Raw genomic sequence first — 23,364 nt, forward strand, 5'->3', positions numbered from 1 at the left:
ATCAGAGAAGGATGAGGCGAGCTGGACACTACATCAGACACACTGATGAAATTGCTGACAAGCTAGTGCTTTGGCAACCAACGGAAGGAAGTACCAAGAGAGGAAGACGACCTATATCAACAACTTGGTGGAGGATACTGGTATAGAAGGGGGTACAGGAGCTGAGGACCACAACGGAAGATCAAGATGAATGGGGAAAACGTATGGAAAGAGTCTTGGGGCGTCCTGTGGGATGACCTAGATGGATAGATCAGTTCGAATATGCAAGTGGATGCCTGGAAAAAAATTATCTTAATTCTAAAGAACTTTTAGTATTAATCAAGATTTGTTTAATTCAACTCCTAGTAATTAATTTGCCTTTCACTCATTTGCTGAGACAGAATGTACCACCAAACACAATATCGTCAAAGAAATCACTACCATTAGCATTCCAGTTTATTTGTTATGGCACAAAAACAATGCAGTGCTATTTTTGAGCATGTAAAGTAAAAAAGAAAAGAATGAGAGATGATAGGAGTGGCTGTGTGGTAAGTAGCTTGCTAACCAACCACATGGTTCCGGGTTCAGTCCCACTGCGTGGCATCTTGGGCAAGTGTCTTCTGCTATAGCCCCAGGCCGACCAATGCCTTGTGAGTGGATTTGGTAGACGGAAACTGAAAGAAGCCTGTCGTATATATGTATATAGATATATGTGTGTGTCTGTGTTTGTCCCCTAGCATTGCTTGACAACCGATGCTGGTGTGTTTATGTCCCTGTCACTTAGCGGTTCGGCAAAAGAGACCGATAGAATAAGTACTGGGCTTACAAAGAATAAGTCCTGGGGTTGGTTGCTCGACTAAAGGTGGTGCTCCAGCATGGCCGCAGTCAAATGACTGAAACAAGTAAAAGAGTATATCAGAAAGACAGATTATCCTAAAGAGGAATTGAACCAAAACACCAAACTTGGAATGGATGAAGCAAGTGACTATCATTAATTCAGATAAATTTTTATTTAACAGTTACAAGGTTTTGAGAATACACAATTTAAAAGGAAATTGTTTCTCAAGATTTGGTCCAAAAAGTAATGGATGTTTATTCTAATAAGAAAGAACTGAAGACCTTTTTAAAGTTGGTGATATTTTAGGTCAATGTTTGCCAAAATATTCTGAAATGGTGGAATAATTTGCAAACTGCACAAGAGAAATGTTGAATAAGGTGGGATATTCAGCAAAGTGCATTTGATAAATTAGTTAAGTGCATTTGGTAAGTAGTCTTATTGAGAAACCTGCTACAAATGTATTTGATGCCAACAAAATTGTCCTATTGACAACTGATGCTAGTGAAAAATTTATATCAGTGATTTTATCACAATGCTATTTTATGCTGTTGACTTAATTCAAGCATTGACATTCAAATTTTTTTATTAGGTAAAAAAAAACCTTGAATTCATCTAGTCAGTGATTCTCAACTGGGGTTCTCATGACCCTTGGGGGTTCATATAAGGTTTTGTTGATAAAGTTTATCTGCAATAAATTGATTTATATTTCTATAATACACAATATTTTTTTATACAATTCCTAATAAAATTTAATCATAAAAATGTAATGGAATTTTTTTAAACATCAAATTAGTATGGGGGTCCAGTTGAGTAAAATAGGAATCAAAGGGGTCCACAGATCTAAGCAAAGAACTTCAAAAGGTTATTTCTTCAAGAATACTGAGGTGGACCAACCAAACACTTGACAGTATTTAATTTTAATACCAAAATTCAAGGAAAATTCCATTTCTTACATTGACACACTGTTCACTAAATTTTAGACAGCAACTACAGAATACAAGTTCTGGTTGATGATTATTTCATACACTGAATAGGAACTGGATGTGTTATGTCAAGGTAGCCTTGTTTCAAAACACTGCATAATCCAGCATTACATAAATATCATTTCCAGACTGAAAAAGAATGTCTGTAGAAATTTCTCTGATACTGAAACACTTTGTAAGTGTGTCAAACATAAATTAACACAGAAAAAAAATGATATTCTTTACCATGGTGATCTCAATGTTTCACCTGAAGTATCTAAAAGGCAAATCATTAAAAGTATTCATAATGATGTTCATTATAGCATTACTGCTATGAAATTGCATAAAAATTGAAGCATGGTGTTCAAGCTATTCACACTGCACCGAGGACTACATATTTAAATGTCCTAAATGAGTGGAAATAAATGTTTAACCCTTTAGCGTTTAAACCAGCCATATCCGGCCAAAAGTATTCTGCTTGTTTTATGTTCAAACTGGCCAGATCTGGTCTCTCACACCAACCCTACAATATTGTTTTAAAATTTAACAGCTACCTCATCAAAATCTCACAGCTACAAGATAATGAATGATTAGTTCAAAACAATCTGGATAAAAAAGCATTAGTTTTGGCAGAATAATGCGATCACTAAAGGGTTAAATAAACAGGCTCCGTTCACAGCCCAAGAGTTAAGCCCCTAAACAATAATAGATCATGACCATGTTAATGGTATCAGTTATCACATTGGATTCCTTTTCAGAGTGGTCAGAAATTATTTGTGTTCCTGATTGGAAGAAGTCAACTGAAAACAGGTGTTACAAAGTAAATTTTCATTCAGAAAGGTTTTGGTTTTAAACAACACCCATGCATTTTCATAACAGTAGTCTATGTTGCATTTCCTTACAAAATGCCCCCTTATCACCTGCAATCAAATGGGACTGCAGAATGAATGGTTCAAACATTTAAAATGGGTTTAAGGGTGTTTTCACTTCAGGGCAAACAATCAATTACTGTTTAGTTATTATAAATAATAGTCCTCATGTTGACAGGTTAAAAAGTCATTCTGCTTAGAATAGGATCATGTCCTATTCCAAGGCATGAATCTTGCTTATGGCTTGGTCTATGGATGAGCAGATGTGCTGTTTATAAAGACATAAAAAATAACGGTTCAGCAGCAGAAATTACTATCTTTGTAATGCAAGCTGGAAACAACAATGTTATGCTTACAAATGATGGGATTGGAACATTGACTGGATAATGCTGATGAAATCAGAATAAAACTTGAACCTTGAAAAAAATGTGGAGGACGGTGATGGTGTACATTGTGAGGTAGTACATCTCTTATTTTGAGAAAAAACTTGTATTGATAATGTGGACAAGATTACACTTAATGTAAAAATTAAAAGTATTCAATCTACCCAGTGTTTTAAGCTTTTGTGTTTCAAGAGGTAAAGATACTTGTGTTATATAGTGTTATTGTAGAAACAAGGGACTCATGAATAATCTACTCCTTATTATCTTTGTGTGTGTGTGCTCGTGTGCACATACACATGCGTTCTAGAAGTTTTAAGACTTTTTTAGTAGAAGCTGTTATAACTGGTCTAGATTATTATAATTTTAGTATGTCATTATTATACTTCTAAGAAGCTGGCCTGACAACTTCTGTTATTCCAGATTGAAGGAGACAGTTGTAACACCACTTTAAACACAGTCTACTAAACACTGCTAGTCACAGCTGATTAGTCAGAGGAATGCAGTCAAGACATTGACAAACTGACTATGCAATAAAGTTTTGCGTTCAACTGAGCAAAAACACTACAGAAACTTTTGAGATGTTCCAGATTGCTTATGGATCAACGTTTTCTCTACTACAAGAGGTTCAAGGACAGTAGAGAGGAGGTGAGAGACAATGAGAAGTGTGGGAGGGAGAGGGACATCAGATCATCAGAGCTGGTTGAGCATTTTGCAATTTACTGGATGAAGATTGTTGCATGTCTATAAAGACAATAAGCATACAGTTTGGAGCTGGTATAGCAACTGTACACAGAATCATTCATGAAGATCTGAATATGTGCAAAGTTTGTTTCAATGAAGAGCATCCTGGTAACCTATTTCTTTATTACCCACAAGGGGCTAAACACAGAGGGGAGAAACAAGGACAGACATAGGTATTAAGTCGATTACATCAACTCCAGTGCGTAACTGGTACTTAATTTATCGACCCCGAAAGTATGAAAGGCAAAGTCGACCTCGACGGAATTTGAACTCACAACGTAACGGCAGATGAAATACCGCTAGGCATTTGGACCGGCGTGTTAACGTTTCTGCCAGGTCACCGTCTTACTGGTAACCAGTTACTTGACTGAGATGGACATCAAAATTGTCCCTCAGCCATCCTACAGTCCAGACATGCGCCCCATGATTTCTGAAGGAAAACCTCAGGGAAAGCCATTTTGAAGATGAAGGAGGTTGTGACAAAGGTCCTGGACACCTTCAATATGGAAGACTTCCATGGAGCCTTCACAAAGTAGCTGGAGCACTACAAGAGCATTGAAGTGAGAGGACACTACCACAGCCAGAGTGTGTGCCGCCTAGACCGACCCTTGAGTTTGCCGCCTACAGGCTGCCCACAAAAAATACATATTGCCTACAGCAGCCCCAAAAGTGGTACCACCCCCATAAAAATGCTGCCCGGGGTAGCCACACAGCCCCCCCCCCATTCTGGCTACGCTAGTGTTAGAGGATCCTTCTTAGGAGATTAGAGCTTTGTACAGCTTTGAAATTAATGTCTCCTCTCAAAAAGTCTCAAAATTTCTGGAATGCACATTGCGTGCGTGTGCTTGAGCGAATGCAGGCAGGCAGGCATGAACAGTTGAGACCATTTTAATATGTATTAATATTAATATATTATATAGTGTTATTGTAGAAACAAGGGACTCATGAATAATCTACTCTTTATTATCTTTGTGTGGCGGCAAGCTGGCAGAAACGTTAGCACGCCGGGCGAAATGCTTAGCCGTATTTCGTCTGCCGTTACGTTCTGAGTTCAAATTCCGCCGAGGTCGACTTTGCCCTTTCATCCTTTCGGGGTAGATAAATTAAGTACCAGTTACGCACTGGGGATCGATGTAATCGACTTAATCCGTGTGTCTGTCCTTGTTTGTCCCCTCTGTGTTTAGCCCCTTGTGGGTAGTGAAGAAATACATTTTAATATGTATTATACTGAACGTTCAGTGTATACTGGTAGTTCTTTTACACAAATGTATACAGTTGAATTATTTAATTTATTGTCATAAATAAATTTACCTCAGTGTAAGTTTTTATATCCCATAAATTTTCACTAAATAATAGTTTATATCAACTAAGGGAAAATAAAACCTGTACATCCCTTATAATTGAAGTGCTGTAGAATATTTAATTGCAGAATATTTGTAACAGAATGTCAACCGAATATTTCTTAAAGCATCGACGCGATGAGGAGAGAGAGGGGGGGGGTTCAACAAAGCCATGGGAAAGTTGTTCAGACAGTTAAAAATGTTTCACACGCTATCTGGTTTCCTAGATAGCGTCAGAAACAATTTTTTTAGTGAATGAATGGCTTTCTAACCATTCCTTACCATTCTGCACGACTGCCTTCACAACATACATCGATTGACATAAATATCAGCAGAAGCAGAGACAAAGAACTAAAAGCAAAGATGGCTTAAAAAAATAATAATCTAATTTACTTGTAGCAGTCTTGTGGCTTTCTTTTTTAAGCGATTCATCATAAATATTCTGCCTAGCAATAAACTAATATTAAAGAGAAAGCCCCGTCACTCGACTGCTAGAAAAAGTAATCAAATCTCCTTAAAAATAAAGCATACTACAATCTTTAAAAAAATATCTACATTAGATAATAATTCGATGTACCCTAAAAAAAACAAAAAGGGTTTAAAGGGTTTAAACAGTTGTGATTGAAATGTGTTTTCTTTATAAGTCTTCTCAACTAGGGTCCACTTACAGCTAGAAATCTATAAATAAAATATTTCATTACAAGTCAAAAACTTGAACGAAGCAGAAAAAATGGTTTAAATCGCCAAATTTAAACACTTTCCATTGTTGTTGGATATATTTAACAGGTTATTCAAAACAAGAACCAGATTGATAACTTAATTATTTTCAAGACGAAATCCTTATTGCCTTCAAAAGAAGACCCTTAAACTGAAAAATCCAGACCTTTTCCCTCCTATATTTTTTTTATCCTCCACGATCAGGCAAATTTCATTCAAGCCACAACCCTACCGTTTTAAGGATAGACTGGAGAATGCAGACTTCGGTACAACGTTAGGAATGCCTTTTTATCGAAATTTCATTCATTCACAGTTTGCTCGGGACTACATATCATAAACTGATATGATTTCGTTTTTATGGTGTATCAATTCTTTTTCGCAATTTAGTCTACATGTATCTGTACAATAATAGTTGTCCGATTCGATTAATTATTGTCGGTATTCTCAAATTTCAAAAGCTATCTCATTGAATCTTATACACTTAGTTTGTAAAATTAACTTTTACAACTTAGGGCGAACCAACAACAAGGATCTAATGTAATTTACTATAAAATTAACAGACAGATATGTGCCCCGCATCGATTTTATTTCTATATAACTTTCTGAAAAATACATATTTCTTTAGTGGTTGAGAAGAGGTCGAGAATAAGTACTAGGCTTAAAAAATTAAGTCCTGAGATCGATTAGTTCGTCTAAAACTCTGTAAGACAGTGCGCTAGCAAGGCTGCAGTCTAATGACTGTAACAAGTAAAAGATAGGTGTATGTGTGTGTGTGTGTGTGTGAATTTGTCCGTCACCGCAGACAAAACAGACCGACAGACTAATTAACAGGCTTTACAAAATAAGCACAGGGGTCGATTCGTTCAACTAAATTTCTTAAAGGTGGTGCACCAGTATGGCTGCATTCTAATGACTGAAACAAGTAAAAAAAATAAATAAATAAAGAGGCACAGGAGTGACTGTGTGGTAAGTAACTTGCTAATCAACCACATGGTTCCGGGTTCAGTCCCACTGCGTGGCACCTTGGGCAAGTGACTTCTGCTATAGCCCCGGGCCGACCAATGCCTTGTGAGTGGATTTGGTAGACGGAAACTGAAAGAAGCCCGTCGTATATATGTATATACATATATATAAATATGCGTGTGTGTGTTTGTGTGTCTGTGTTTGTTCCCCTGGCATTGCTTGACAACCGATGCTGGTGTGTTTCCGTCCCCGTCACTTAGCGGTTCGGCAAAAGAGACCGATAGAATAAGTACTGGGCTTACAAAAGAATAAGTCCCGGGGTCGATTTGCTCGACTAAAGGCGGTGCTCCAGCATGGCCGCAGTCAAATGACTGAAACAAGTAAAAGAGTAAAAAAGATATATTTTAGGTTATGACTGTCTTGGAATTTGATGTGAAAGAAAAAAATGGGTTGCGGTTCGGATAGTTCACAAACCTCGACTTTGTTCCCACACACGCTTTGATGAGGGGTGTGAATTATCCGCTCCCGTTCCTATACCAGTTTTCTCTTCCACATCAAATTCTGATATGATCGTATCTTACACTACCTGAAGAGTATCTGTTGAAAATTTTACTTTAAAATATCGCTTTTTCACAAAGTTATGAGGAGGCAAAATCGGGGCTGGGCATACATTTGGAGTTATCCCAAGAGATCTTCCAAATAATAACCAAAATCCTTGTCCGGTACCAGATCGATCCCCAAATCTAATCAGTCCGAGCCAGTCAGGAGGCCAAACATCTCTGAAAGTTTCATCCGAATCCCTCCAGCGGTTCTTGAGATATCTTGTCCACGGACAAACTAACGAACACGACTGAAAACAATTGTGACAGTGAAAGAGTAGAATCTGAGGAAACTAGTGACATTCTGCCTTATAAGTATAGTGATGTAAATAATACAAGCGGTGGAATATATCTTAGGCCCTGGAGGAGAGGAAGAAAAATCTTATGTTTCAGACAGGATCTTTCGTCATAGAGTAACGAAACCATTCGGACTGGAACAGCTCCAAACCAAAGTATTCAGCTCGAGACGCAGGAGTGACTGTGTGGTAAGTAGCTTGCTTACCAGCCACATGGTTCCGGGTTCAGTCCCACTGCGTGGCATCTTGGGCAAGTGTCTTCTGCTATAGCCCCGGGCCGACCAATGCCTTGTGAGTGGATTTGGTAGACGGAAACTGAAAGAAGCCTGTCGTATATATGCATATATATATATATATATATATAATATATATATATATATATATATATATATATATATATGCATATATATATATATATATATGTATGTGTGTGTGTTTGTTCCCCTAGCATTGCTTGACAACCGATGCTGGTGTGTTTACGTCCCCGTCACTTAGCGGTTCGGCAAAAAGAGACCGATAGAATAAGTACTGGGCTTACAAAAAGAATAAGTCCCGGGGTTGAGTTGCTCGACTAAAGGCGGTGCTCCAGCATGGCCGCAGTCAAATGACTGAAACAAGTAAAAGAGTAAAGAGAGAGACGTTGAACTTTTTTTCTTTCTCGCGGCATAAGATTTATTGAACTATTTGAACTCTTTACAAATTAATAGTTTGACTTTAAGATAAAAAATTTATCATTTATTTTTTACTTGTTTCAGTCATTAGACTGTAGTCATACTAGAGTACCGCCTTGAATTTTTAGTCGAAAGAATCGATCCCAGTACTTTTCTTTTTAAGGTACTTATATCGGTTTCTTTTGTCGAGGAACGTAAACATAGCAACACGTTGTGGGGGACTTCCTCAAACACACACACACACACATATACGACGGGCTTCTTACACTTTCTCTCTACCAAATCCACTCACAAAGCTTTGGTCGGCTCGAGGCTGTTTAGTAAAAATCACTTGCCAAAGGTGCCACGTAGTGGGACTGAACCCAGAACCATGTAGTTCGAAAGCAAGCTTCTAACCACATAGTCATGCCAGCACCTGTAACTTATGTAGTCAAATTTCTTCTCGCCACTTGAATTTCAAAAAAATTTCATTTTTCTCAAACTTTCTGATGACGAAAATGCTTGTAACTTCTTTGAGATCTTTTCCTTTTGAACGGCAGACAATTTCTAGTTAACTGAACACTTTTAAACTTCGTATACTGGTAGAATGTGTCAAATTAAAACATTTTTTTCTCTTGGCTTTCTTGAGAAAATTGTAATTTGTAAGTTTAACGTAGTTTAATTTTTCGAATTTTAACCAATCCTATGGCCTCTTTTGAAATTCTCTCAACTCTCTTTTAACCCTAAGATAGTCTTGTTTTCACAATGAATTCTTAATTAGCCTTCTTACAGCACCAGTATTATGCTCCGTGCGTCTCATTATGTATATACATATATATATAAAACGAAAAGTTTACTTTTTATACTTTGTTCGGTATTTTGACTCTGGTATAAAACAAGCAGTCCAAACATTGAGATAACAATTTTCTCAAGTTTCAACTTGAAAACAATGAAAATCTGTTGGAAAGAAACTATTTTAATCAATTCTAAATCTATTACAACACTGATCTTAAAATTGGTATCCCAGTTAAAAAGCATTTGTTTTATCTACCACCAGCTTCCCCACTAATTCTTCTGACAGCTTTTGTTCTCTGTACATTGGATCACTACATAATTTCACAACAGTATTCTTTATATTGATAACTATTTTTGATATAACATTGGGGGAGACGATCGAGAGTGGAACGTCAGATTACAGACTTTGCTAAAAAAAAAATCCGGTTCATTTCTAATAAAATTTGTGTCCAAATCCCAGTTAAGACGTATCTTTCATTCATATTCCTGAATTCCATAAGGTAAGGGATCTAATGAAAGTATTAGTACAGTGCGTTTTGTATAATATGAAAAGTTCTTTCAAGAAAATATATATATAGCACAGAAAGTGGTAATCCTGAATGCGGGGTTCTCTGAAGTAAATGGTGTGAGAAAAATTCCACCGAAATTATATTTAGTTAAAACTTTCAAACAATTTTCACTTGTATCCTTCCTTTTCCTATATTTATACACTAGCAGTATCGCCCGGCGTTGCTCGGATTTGTAAGGGAACTAACTATAAAGCATTTTTAGAGAGTTATAGCCAAAAAATAGCAAAAAAATGCATTAAAAATGGAAAAAAAAACTATGATAAATTTTTATAAAAATCGTTGACTCATCGTAGACATTTTTAGAGAGTTACTTCCCTTATATAATAGCGAAAAAATGCATTAAAATGGAAAAAAATAATGGTAAATTATTTTAAAAATCGTAGACTCATCGTAGACGCGCGCTAAAATCCAGAAGGGCTCGATATGAATCACGACTATAAGATACCCGGTTTTGGTTAAACTGCACCGCAAAATGTGGGAGTAGTTAAAGATTAGCTGTGACCATCACACTGACCATAGACACATCGGATGTGTATTTCGTAATTATCGAGATTTACCTTTAAAAATGTTCTTTTCATCAAGTCAAAGGGAGAGCCCCTACATTGGTTAAGGGAAAACAGCAGTACGCGGGGACTCCTTCCTGAATGGCACACCAAACGGAAATTTACCTTAAAACTCATTTAGGAGTGTGGCCCACCTGATAAGCCTTGTTTCTAGAAAAAGGTTACCCATACATGCTCTACATAGAGACTCAACCCGCTAGAAAAAGCAGACCATTTTTCTTTCAATTTACGGAAGTATACTAGAAAATAGAATTGGATGGTCACGGCTTAGCGCCTCTGAAGATAGATTTGGTCAATTACAGCTGACCTGGGGCTAAACAACAACTGGGGGAACTCTAGATTTAGCACCTCAAATTACCCCTCATAACTACATTTCCAAATATTTTCCTTTTAACATTGTCAAAACATTCTTTGACATTTACCTAAGCGAAGATCTTCCATTGAAGCCGGTAATTATAGAATTAGGATTAATGTGCGATATTCATGCTTTTCTCAAAATGAGTGAAGTGAGATTGGTCCATCAAAGAATCGAAGCCATGAGACCTCCATGCGCTAAACGTTCGCACTAATGCGCTGGTTACATAAACAGATTCCGAAAGCATACGATTGAAAATTAGTGAGAACTGATGATGCTCTCATATGCGACATCCAAGATATAAAACGGAATTAGAAGAGAATAATTTGGAAAAGAGAAAATACTTACCCCAAAGTGTGGCTAAATTAAGAAGGATGAGAAAGCTTAGTTCCATTTTTGGTAGGTACTCCGAGTGGAGAATAACCGTTTGCACCATCAACAGGAACCGTGTGATTGGTTTGACTGCCTCACCACAACTGGTTCTGGTCTGTTCGAGTCAGACAATTCCTTGTGAACAGATTGTAGCAAGTCAGTAAGACGTCATAGATTTACTGGCTGATGGTTGGTTTTCGTTTAACTGGCACTTGTAAGCAAGCTAACACAAAGCGTGCGTAGGTGCATGGGCTCAGCTTTGCGAATCTCTCAGTCTTCAAAGTAGAAAAAAGACGACAATTAATATATTTCTTTATTACCCACAAGGGGCTAAACACAGAGGGGACAAACAAGGACAGACAAAGGGATTAAATCGATTACATCGACCCCAGTACGTTAATGGTACTTAATTTATCGACCCCCGAAAGGGTGAAAGGCAAAGTCGACCTCGGCGGAATTTGAACTCACAACGTAACGGCAGACGAAATACCGCTAAGCATTTCGCCCGACGTGCTAACGTTTCTGCCAGCTCACACACGCATAAAAAGTTTTTCTATAACACAATGATTGCGTGCATTTATAGGTAGCTATAAAAGATACATTGCTAAAAAAAAAAAGACATATATATATATATAAATAAAAGCTAGGTACTACGATACTAGTACCTAAAAGCTAAACATGAAAAATGAATTAGTTTACATTTTTTTCTATCATCATACTATGAATGAGTATTTGTAACTTTAATAGTTTGTGGGATTAGAAAACAATTTAAATAGAACTCAAATATATGCAGAAAGAAAAATATTAATAATGATTTCAATAGATCGGCTCTGTGTGTGTGTGTGTGCAAAATTAATCCTTTAGAAATCTAAATGGCAAGTCTGCAGACATTCCAGTTCCCGATTGGAAAAGTATCTAAATAATATTATACTGTTGGGGAGAAATATGGGAAAATGAAAGCAATTTGTAGTATAAGAATGGAAAAGTAACAAACTACTTTTTTTCTTTTTCAATCTACGTGTGTGTGATTCCGATAGATTTTCTTTCAAAGGCGTCGTCGTTTATAAAGTTGGAAAGTTAGCTTTGTTGGCTGCCGATCAGCGCAGAAGGCGGCGAAGGGGAAAGCGACGGATTAGGCGCACTTGCAAGTGACATTTCAACACAGTAAAAGCAAACTCTTTGCAGTAAAACATTATCAATTCTGATAGCAGAACTTAATCAATGACGTCTGCTTAGAATGCTAATTAATTGCAATTTTTTTTTTTAAATCGTTGAGTGAAAATAAAAGTTTAATAATTTTAAAATTAATAAACATCTGTATTATTGCCCATATTAAGACTCTCAACAATGAAAAAAGTGTGTTTGATTAAGGAATGAATGGAAACTGCAAGAATGAAGTTAAATTCTAACAAAGCAATGCAATTTCTAGCTTGTTTCGTGCAAGAAACAAAAGTATTTTATCGCTCACCTTTTCTGCCTTGGTCCGAACTGAAGTAATTATTACTAAAAAGGAAGTTCTTTCTTAAGGCTATTCTTTTAAAAGTCTTCCACCCTCTGAAATTTAGTTAGCCCATGCCGCTCTTTAGAAGGAAAACAAAATTAAAACGAGAAATTATGCTTAAATAATTACAAATCATTATCATTTTTAAAAGGTATCTTATGTGGTTAAATTAGTAGCTGAAAAATACAAGCAGACTTTATTTGAAGTCTTTTACTGAGAAAGCAAACTTTTAAAATCGGGGAGTATAAACATCTAATGGCACCGAAAAATAACTCTTTAAGCAGTTGCTTATTGTTAATTCAACGAAAATTAAAGTAAATATCAACTTTTGTTTATCAGTTAGAGATGTTGATGTATTTCGGCTGTCACTTTCTTTGATTCTAACTAGAAAGGAAATAAAAAATCTGGATTTTTAAAAGTAAATTTAAAGTAATTGCTTTTGGTTTGAGAGTATAATTCCAAACTTCCGCCAACAGTTTTCGTCCGCTCTTTCATGTGGATCTCTCCAAGAATCGTCGTAAGTTTTCTCTTTGCTTCAACCGAATCTACTCAAACATTCATTATGTTTTAGTAATTTACCTAATTGTTAACGTCAACCCTGATTTCCTGCTCCTTATTTGTGTTTCTGCTTTTAAATTGCCGAGTGATGGGGGGGGGGTATTTCGCCGCCCCCGACAGCGACATGTGGGACATGTGGGACATGTGGGACTGTTTGGGACAAGAAGCAGAAAACTCAGAAACGAAAACAAACCTCAGTCTCTTTCATATATGGATGGAAGCACTCCGTCGGTTACGACGATGGCGAGGGTTCCGGTTGATCCGAATCAACGGAACAGCCTGCTCGTGAAATTAACGTGCAAGTGAGTGGTTGAGTACTCCACAGACACGTATACCCTTAACGTAGTTCTCGGGTGGATATTCAGCGTGACACAGAGAGTGACAAGGCCGGCCCCTTTGAAATACAGGTACAACAGAAACAGGAAGTAAGAGTGAGAGAAAGTTGTGGTGAAAGAGTACAGCAGGGATCACCACCATCCCCTGCCGGAGCCTCGTGGAGCTTTGAGGTGTTTTCGCTCAATAAACACTCACAACGCCCGGTCTGGGAATCGAAACCGCGATCCTACGACCGCGAGTCCGCTGCCCTAACCACTGGGCCATTGCGCCTCCGCCTCTTTAATATTAGCAGAACCCTCCACAACCATAATATTTGTCATTTCGTCCCCTGTTAAGAAGTTTTCTTCCCTAAATTGGAAACCGATTTATTTTACTACGTTTTTAGGTTCAGTGATTGATACAAAAAAAAAAATAAAAAAACAAAAGAAAACTTCCCTATTTTTTTCTTCCTCCTTCGGAATAAACACCGAAAACGGAGAAGAAAGATCGAATTAATTTCCTCAATGAAACACACAAACAGCTGCTAGGTTTGCTATGAACATTTAAATACTTTCTATTTTACGAAAGAACCGGACTGTTTACGCCTTCTGTTGTGTATATAATGACAATTTGATGTCGCATCTTGTTTATGTCTTTACGGAAATTAATTAAATCGTAAAAGACCTGGATTTATTTCCATCGTAAATTCACCTCTAACTTGCTTTCGATAATCATTCAAGGTGAATGTGATTCTCTTAAAATTCAGAATTCAGCCGAGCCAAGACGTCATTATTTTTATAGTCATTCATTCTTACTTTCTCTTTATTGATACCTTATTTATATTGTCTTTTTTCCTATATGTGTCTGCTTGTCCCTATTATTATTAATAATAACGGTGTTTGTGATATCGATCTCGCTACCATTTGCAACTGGATGACATGACTTTGATATCAATGCTATATTAAATGAATTTTCTGGGTTTTTTTTAATTATCTATATATAATTTCACTTCATTTTTCTTCCTACTTTGTTGTATAGAAAATGCCCGCAGCACTTTCAGAGTCCCTTTGTTGTACGGGAGTTTTAAAGATAACTTGAGTGAGATTTACTGTAGCTTAATGATTATTTGGATTTTTCCAGCTTAATGTTTAAGGGGAAATATATATAAACAGGAAAGTTCTAAATGAGGAAAGATTGAATAAAATGCTTTCAGTCTGTTGTAAGACTGGGTTAACACAAAAAGGGCAGGATTATGTCGGCACATTATAAAAAGAACAGCAGCTGTTTTAGTAGTGGCAAAAGGTTGATTTTTTTCAAAAAGTGTAATGCGGGAGAAAGCCTTTCGCTAGCTCTCTCTCTGTTCAGCGGCACAGCTCCTCATTCCCAATACACTACACCCGAGAGCAATACTTTAGCGTATCACCATACACTAGACCAGCATTTAATCTGTTTGTGGTATTCGTGTTTTACCATCCTATACAGTCTGCTACTGCTAAAGATTTTGGTTCTGAGATGAGAGTCCGCTTTTGTGATGCAATCTTGGTTATGCGTGCGTGAACCACCATGAAATGTTAGCAGAAGTATTATGACTTGCACTTGTGGTTCTAATTATGAGATATCATACAAAGCTGTGGGGGTTTTTTCCTGCTGATGAAACATTGTTTTCATAATTTAGATTTCACATTACAGAATTCTGTGTAATGACAAGATTTTCAGGAATGCAAAGTTCTATAACATCCAGGATGCTTGTGTCAGCTGAAGCTTGTACACATGAAATGGCCAGCTGAATATAAGAATTGGATTATCAGGTCTTAGATTTTAAATTCAAATTTACTACTGCCATATAATTGTGTATTGGACACAACACTGAATTCTACATTGCCTTAGTTTACCTGGCTACAAGGAATGTTATCTAAGATCACTTGGTACCCTATCTCTTATGCAACTAAGACTTTGAGACCTGGTATGACCATCAACCCTAAGTCCTTCAAGGACTTAAGAGACATTTGTGTTTTGGGTTGATGATTACTGACAATTGGAATTTTCGAAAGAAATGAAACCAGTAGTGTATGACAGGGAGAAATCTTGTACGTATCTGGTTCTATGAAACTCATAGAAGTCATCATTGAGAAGGAAATGAAAGAAATGAGTCATGGACTTATGTTGACAAGGTCAAACAGGTTACAGTCAGTTTACATTCATTGATTTTTAATGTACAGGTGAAAATTAATTTTGAGAATTATTATTATATGCTAATGCCAAGGTCATATCTGTGCCGTGGTTTAGGTGTTTCACTACTGTTATATTGGACCTTGAGCAAGTTTCTTCTACCATAGCCTTTGGTTAACCAAAGACTTGTTAATGAAATTTGTTTGATAGAAATTGTGTAGAAGTCTGTTGGATAATACCAGTTTTGTTCGTGGTTGAAAGTGGTGGTGGTAGTAGTAGACAATTCATTTCACTGTTTTACAAGATCACCTTTCTCATGTGGTCTTTAGCAGAGTCCTTTCTGTTACAAGCGTTGAAGTTGAATCTTTGGTCTGAGAATAAATTCTTCCTATTCTCACAGATTGATCTAGACGTAAAAAAAAAAATCTTAACAGGCACAGGAGTGGCTGTGTGGTAAGTAGCTTGCTAACCAACCACATGGTTCTGGGTTCAGTCCCACTGCGTGGCATCTTGGGCAAGTGTCTTCTGCTATAGCCCCAGGCCGACCAAAGCCTTGTGAGTAGATTTGGTAGACGGAAACTGAAAGAAGCCTGTCGTATATATGTATATATATATATATATATATGTATGTATGTGTGTGTTTGTGTTTGTCGCCCTAGCATTGCTTGACAACCAATGCTGGTGTGTTTACATCCCCGTCACTTAGCGGTTCGGCAAAAGAGATCGATAGAATAAGTACTGGGCTTACAAAGAATAAGTCCCGGGGTCGATTTGCTCGACTAAAGGCGGTGCTCCAGCATGGTCGCAGTCAAATGACTGAGACAAGTAAAAGAGTATATAAAGTAAAGATTCAACTGGAATTTTTGCTTGCTTCAAGGCATATTCATTTGGCAGCGTGATCAAGGTGCCTACCAAACTACTTCATGTGAACACAGATCTAGACAGATATCAGGAATTGTTTGGTCAGTGTATTTTTAGAAGTTTCATAACACCAAGTTTATTTTTCATTGTTTTATTCAAGTCATCATCCTACATGTATATCAGTGTGCATTTCTTTTCATTTTGTAAGTCATTTGCCTTATTTATATTTTCATTTTGTTTTATGTTTACCTTTTCATTCTTCACCCGCAACAGCTGAAAATAGAAATCTTTATACATAAAAGTGAAGTTGTGTGTCTGTCTCCTACGATTTAGATTCCTAACTACTCCCACATTTTGCGGTGCAGTGTAACCAAAACCGGGTATCTTATAATCGTGATTCATATCGAGCCCTTCTGGGTATTAGCGCGCGTCTACGATGAGTCTACGATTTAAAAAATAATTTACCATAATTTTTTCCCATTATAATGCACTTTTTTGCTATTATATAAGGGAAGTAACTCTCTAAAAATGCTTATATAGTTATTTCCCTTACAAATCCGAGCAACGCCGGGCGATACTGCTAGTTAGATATAAAAGGAATTGAATAAGATTGCATAATTTATTATCACGTCAAGATTCCTAATTATTTTTAAGGTTCTTTGAGTTGAAAAGCTGGAAACCTGACCAGAGAGTCATAAGTTCAAACGTCATGTACTCATAATGTAATATTTATCCTCACTTAAACATGGATGTTCTATTAGAACAAACTATACTGTGGTAGTTACCTTGAGAGAAACTCTCATATTGGCTCTTTGGAGCAAAATGCACTCTTTATTTATATCACTAGCAAGATAAATCCTTGCTACCTCCAGTGATTTTGACCTTATTTGGTCTCGTCAGTGATGGACACTTGGCCACTAGAGGCAGCAGTGATTCATCTGTCTACCAGTAATATATAAATTGACAGTGCCAGAATAGATGATGGTGTTGCAATTAGCCAGTTAGTTTGTTGTCCTTTTCATTAACCCCATGGACTAAAAACCAGTTCCATCCTGTTTTCACATTTCAGGAGTTAGCAGGAGACAAAAAAAAGCTATCCATTGTAAAAATAGTTGTTCCAAAAGAACAGAGATATCCAAATTTCATGTAGACAGTTCTATACATTCCAACTTGAAACAGCAATGAAATGAAATGGAAGTTGTGTGTATATTTATGTAAAATATGCACTCACATATAATGTGAACCATTTTATGGACAATGAGACCTCAGGAATGTCTCCTGTATAATATGCACCAGGAGTTTAGTCAAATTGATTATAATAGCTCTGTCAAATAAGTACATTGAAAAAGTTTACAAATCCTTTACTAAACAAAAAACAATTTCAAAAGCAGCATTAACTGCACAGCTGACAAACACACATCCTATGGAATTACTATCAACAAAATTCAGTATGGAAGGCCAGTATGTAATACTTTCATTGTTGAAACAAAATTAATATTTTCCTTTTCAGAATATGAACAAACCTAAAATGAAATACCTATGTTCGTTAAATATTTTAGTTGAAGCTGAAAATGTTTTCATTATGGAAAATGCAAACCCTTTTGTTACCAACCTGGCTGAAACTGGCTCTGGCTCTGTAGTACAAATGTCTTGTTTTCATAAGTTTTGAATTCAAAATTTCCACCAAACCTTAGTCACAATTCATGTCCCTAACACTAATTTAGTGATAACTAAGTTATTTTACTAAATTCTTTCTTATATTTAAAGTAATTGAAAGAAACACAGAACATCTCAAAATAAATACAGTAACGAAAGGGTTAAATTATGATTTCTATCAAGGTGAAAAATGTAACATTGTTATAGTAATTTAAAACTTTTTGCTACACATCAGTTGGCTTTAGAAAATATCTATGCCTCCTTAATTATGACCACACACTTGAGACTAGAAAAACAGGTGAGATTTAGTTCTCGTGTATAATGCAGCAATTTTCCCAATTTTAAAATTTAAAAGTCTCCCTGCAAAAAGTGCATATTGCATATGAATAAATACAGTCATGTTTGGAAAGATTTAGAACCAAGTTCATTGGCTTGAAATAATATTTCTTATTTTACATATAACAGCCACTATTAAGAATTAAGTAAATGTGTGTATGTATCATCATTTTAACATCTACTTTTCCATCCTTACCTGTTTTTCAATTAAGCTATTTTGCTGTCATTTGTAATCCTCATATATAAAAAGCTGAAACTATGGTTAATGTAATCAAAGACACAGTTTTAACTCTCCTTCTCCTTCTCTTTACTCTTTTACTTGTTTCAGTCATTTGACTGTGGCCATGCTGGAGCACCACCTTTAATTGAGCAACTCGACCCCGGGACTTATTCTTTTGTAAGCCCAGTACTTATTCTATCAGTCTCTTTTGCCGAACCGCTAAGTGACGGGGACGTAAACACACCAGCATCGGTTGTCAAGCAATGCTAGGGGGACAAACACAGACACACAAACACATACACACACACATACATATATATATATATATATATACATATATACAACAGGCTTCTTTCAGTTTCCGTCTACCAAATCCACTCACAAGGCATTGGTCGGCCCGGGGCTATAGCAGAAGACACTTGCCCAAGATGCCACGCAGTGGGACTGAACCCGGAACCATGTGGTTGGTTAGCAAGCTACTTACCACACAGCCACTCCTGCGCCTAGGTAATATTAATAAAGAAGCATCAAAATGACATTGACACACATATGTGTACATATATATATATCATCATCATCATCGTTTAACGTCCGTTTTCCGTGCTAGCACGGGTTGGACGGTTCGACCAGTGTCTGGGAAGCCAGGAGGCTGCACCAGGCTCCAGTCTGATCTGGCAGTGTTTCTGCAGCTGGATACCCTTTCTAACGTCAACCACTCCGTGAGTGTAGTGGGTGCCTTTTACGTGCCACCGGAACAGGTATCACAACTACAATTTCCATTTGATATTTATTTTGATGTTGATGTACTTGACTCTCCTCAAGCACAGCAGGTCACCCTACAACCCAAGGTAAGCACAGCTGGTCGTTCTGCAATTCAAGATACTTTGATGGGCTGGGGCTATGTGAAACTGGTGCAAGAAACAGCCATGAACTCACATTATTTATCGGGTCTTTGCAGTCACAGCATATCTCCAGAGATCTCAGTCTTTCATCATTGCCTTTGTGAGGCCCAACGTTCAAAGGTCATGCTTGACCACCTCATCCCGTGTCTCCTGGGTCTACCTCTCCCTCGGATACCTTCAACTGTTTGGGAGTGGCACTTCTTCACACATCTCTCCTCATCCATCCGCAGTACATGGCCATACCAGCGCAAACGTCTCTCTTGCACACCACATCTGATGCTTCTTATGTCCAGCATTTTTCTCAGGACGCTTACATTCTGTTGTGTATGCACACTGACATCCAGCGGATCATGCTAGCTTCATTTCTTTCAAGCCTACACATGTTCTCTGCAGTCACAGCCCATGTTTCACTACCGTGAAGCATGGCAGTTCACACACATCCATCGTACAATCTACCTTTCACTCTGAGCGAGAGACCCTTTGTCACCAGTAGGGGTAGAAGCTTTCTAAACTTTGCCCAGGCTATTCGTACTCTAGTGGTAACACTCTCTGAGCATCCACCTCCAACACTAACTTGATCAACTAGGTAGCGGAAACTATCAACTACTTTTAGTTTCTCCCCCTGGAGTGTGATGGAATCTGTTTTCTGAACCTCTGTGCATCTGCTGCACACGAAAGCTATCTTCTCGGTTAATTTTCCTTTGATGTTGCTCCACCTCTTATGCATCCATAGCTTACACTGGGTACATCTTATGGAGTTTCTACCTACACCTTTTCTACAGATTGAGCAGGGCCACCTTCCTGAGGGGTGTGTGATGAGTTCGCCATCCTGCTTACTATAACTTTGGTCTTTGCTACATTTACTCTAAGGCCTTTTGATTCTAAACCTAGCTTCCACACCCGAAATTTCTTCTCTAGTTCCGGTAGTGATTCTGCTATGAGGGCCAGGTCATCAGCATAGAGGAGCTCCCAGGGGCACCCCATCTTGAATTCCTCTGTTATTGCTTGGAGGACTATGATGAATAGAAGGGGACTGAGGGCTGAACCTTGGTGGGCCCCTACTTCTACCCAGAATTCTTCACTATACTCGTTGCCAATCCCAACCTTATGGCCTCTCTGTATAGGGCTTGTACAACCCTTATCAACCATTTGTCAATCTCCAATTCCCACATTGCTCACCAGATAAGGGATCGGGGGACCCTGCCAAAGGCTTTCTCCAAGTCCACAAAAGCTGAGTAGAGGGGTTTATCTTTAGCTAGGTATTTCTCCTGCAGTTGTCGAACCAGGAATATGGCATCAGTGGTGCTTTTACCCGGAACAAAACCGAACTGCATCTCATCTAAGCAGACTCTCTCCCTAATGAGATGGACTATGACCTTCATCACCTGATCCAGCAGTTTAATACCCCTGTAGTTATTTCTATCTAGAGCATCACTTTTACTCTTGTAGCAGTTGACTATGGTGCTGCTATGCCAGTCATTGGGTATGACTCCATTATGAACTACCTGGTTTACAATGTGGTTGACTAGGCCATAGCCCACACCATCAGATGTTTTAAGCATCTCAGCAGTGATTCCTGATGGGCCAGGGGCTTTTCCTGGCTTCATACCCTTAATTGCTTTATCTACTAGGGAGCTGTGTATTGGGATAGCTGGTTCCTCTACTGGGTCAGCATTTGGCAGACTCTCCTCCTCCCATTCATTCTCCATATTCAACAGTCTTTCATAATGGCTTCTCCAAGCCTCTTTCTTTTCAGAAACATTGAAGGCAAGTGCACCATCATCCATGCAGATGCATTTCTCTCCTGTGACATCGCTATTTTCTCTCACACACTGTCTTGCGATCCGAAATACCTCAGTTCTTTGGTCCTCACATCGCTGGACATTGGCAAACTTCTTCTTTTCTGCTACATCTTTGGCTATGTATATACCTGCCGCCCAGCCTCCCTTTTGGCTACCTGGTACAGTTCCCTGCTACCCCGATCCCTCCAGGCTTTCCAGGCCTGTTTCTTTCCTCTAATGGCTTTGTCTACCATACTATTCCACCACCATGTAACTCTGGGTCTGGAATGGACTTTGCACCATCCGCAGACTTGGTCTGTAGCACTCAGCAAGCTGTCCCATAGGAATTTCCAGCTACCTTCTATGTCCAAAGCTCCTCCTCCCTCTCATCAAATTTCTTGATGAGGATGTCCCTAAACCTCTGACCATGTGAAGGGTTCTTTAGCTTCCAAATCCTTCTTTTCTGGATTGGTCTGCTTCTTGGTATCCTTCTGGCCTCAAGCCTAAAGTCACTAATGACTAGCCTATGCTGGGGAGTACATTCTTCACCCGGGAGGGTCTTTGTATTTAAGAGCAACCCTGCGTCCCACTGTCTGGTGAGGATGAAATCAGTCTGGCTTGCAGAGTCCCCTGATTCATAGGTTATAAGGTGGCTGTCTGGCTTCCTGAAGTTAGTGTTGCAGATTAAAAGGTTACATGCATCACAGAATTCCAGTAGACTAGTCCCCTCATCATTTCGGGTGCCAATACCATGGCCACTGTGTACCCCAGTAAAGATACCAGATTCCCATCCAACATGCCCATTAAAGTCTCCAGCCACAAAGATGAGGTCATTTCCACTCGTCTTTGAGGTAGCCTGCAGAAGGGTATCATAAAAGTGGTTCTTCTGATCATTTGGTAGCCACGCATGTGGGGCGTAGGCAGAGATAATTGTAGCTGTGCTGTTCTGTAGGACTAGCCTGAGCTTAAGCACTCTATCACATACTCTGACAGCCTCTATGACCTTATCCACCCATTTCTCCGCAAGGATATGCCAACACCCCCTACCCCATCCATGTTACCTTGCCAGAAGACTTTATACCTATATATATATATATATGTGTGTTTGTTTGTTTTAGCCTTCGAATGACGCCACCCCGCTGGCTAAGTAAGCAGGCCAACAGAAGAAAAAGAGAGAAAGAGTGGTGAAAGAGTACAGCAGCGATCACCACCCCCTGCCGGAGCCTCGTGGAGCTTTTAGATGTTTTCACTCAATAAACACTCACAACGCCCGGTCTGGGAATCGAAACCATGATCCTTCGACCACGAGTCCGCTGCCCTAACCACTAGGCCATTGCGCCTCCACAATGCGAACGCATTGTGACCAGCGATGTGTAAAACATCTGATGGTCTGGTCGGTCACGTGTCACGTGTATATATATATATATCACGGTCACGTGATATATATATATATATATATATACACACACATCTGTCATACCCGCATACATAAATATTAAAAGCTTGCATATATATATTTATGCACACACCAGACAAAAACATGCAGCATGTATGCTCTTCCAGACAAACATGTATGCACTCATACATTTATACACAAATGTACATACTTACACACGCACACACACAGACACACATATACACATCCATATATCTGCCCTTCTCTCTTCCCTCCCCACCACACCATCAAACCTCAGACCTAGACATGTCCCCCCCACCAGCAACACTGTTGCAACTACCCTAGCATACATCTGTCACACCCAAACATAAAATCATGCATATATGCATATATATATTTCTTTACTACCCACAAGGGGCTAAACACAGAGAGGACAAACAAGGACAGACAAACTGATTAAGTCAATTACATCGACCCCAGTGCATAACTGGTACTTAATTTATCGACCCCGGAAGGATGAAAGGCAAAGTCGACCTCGGCAGAATTTGAACTCGGAACGTAACTGCAGACGAAATACGGCAACGCATTTCGCCCAGCGTGCTAACATTTCTGCCAGATCGCCGCCTTCTATATATATATATGCATATATATGTTGCATACATGCACACACCCGACAAA

At 38.4% G+C, this 23,364-nt stretch overlaps 2 protein-coding genes across 3 annotated transcripts in view; one reads left to right on the forward strand and one right to left on the reverse strand.

Annotated features, from left to right (window-relative positions):
• Positions 1 to 12,606, reverse strand: part of LOC115213343 (laminin subunit beta-1) — a 96,755-nt gene extending 84,149 nt beyond the window's left edge. The window contains exons 1-2 of the mRNA XM_029782278.2: positions 12,460 to 12,606; positions 10,968 to 11,266 (exon numbers count right to left, since the gene is read on the reverse strand). Coding sequence (XP_029638138.2) covers positions 10,968 to 11,055 — 88 coding nt within the window. The 5' untranslated portion in view covers positions 11,056 to 11,266; positions 12,460 to 12,606. The remainder of the gene's footprint in view (positions 1 to 10,967; positions 11,267 to 12,459) is intronic.
• A 281-nt stretch (positions 12,607 to 12,887) lies between these two features.
• The window catches only part of LOC115212743 (5-aminolevulinate synthase, nonspecific, mitochondrial), a 127,930-nt gene continuing 117,453 nt past the window's right edge, over positions 12,888 to 23,364 (forward strand). The window contains exon 1 of one of the 2 annotated variants that reach the window (XM_036504303.1): positions 12,888 to 13,009. The gene's annotated coding sequence lies outside the window, so the exon portion shown is untranslated. The remainder of the gene's footprint in view (positions 13,010 to 23,364) is intronic. The other variant, XM_036504305.1, reaches the window with a different exon arrangement.

Source organism: Octopus sinensis, linkage group LG6 (genome assembly GCF_006345805.1).
Source record: "Octopus sinensis linkage group LG6, ASM634580v1, whole genome shotgun sequence".
Classification (NCBI taxonomy): Eukaryota; Metazoa; Mollusca; class Cephalopoda; order Octopoda; family Octopodidae; genus Octopus; species Octopus sinensis.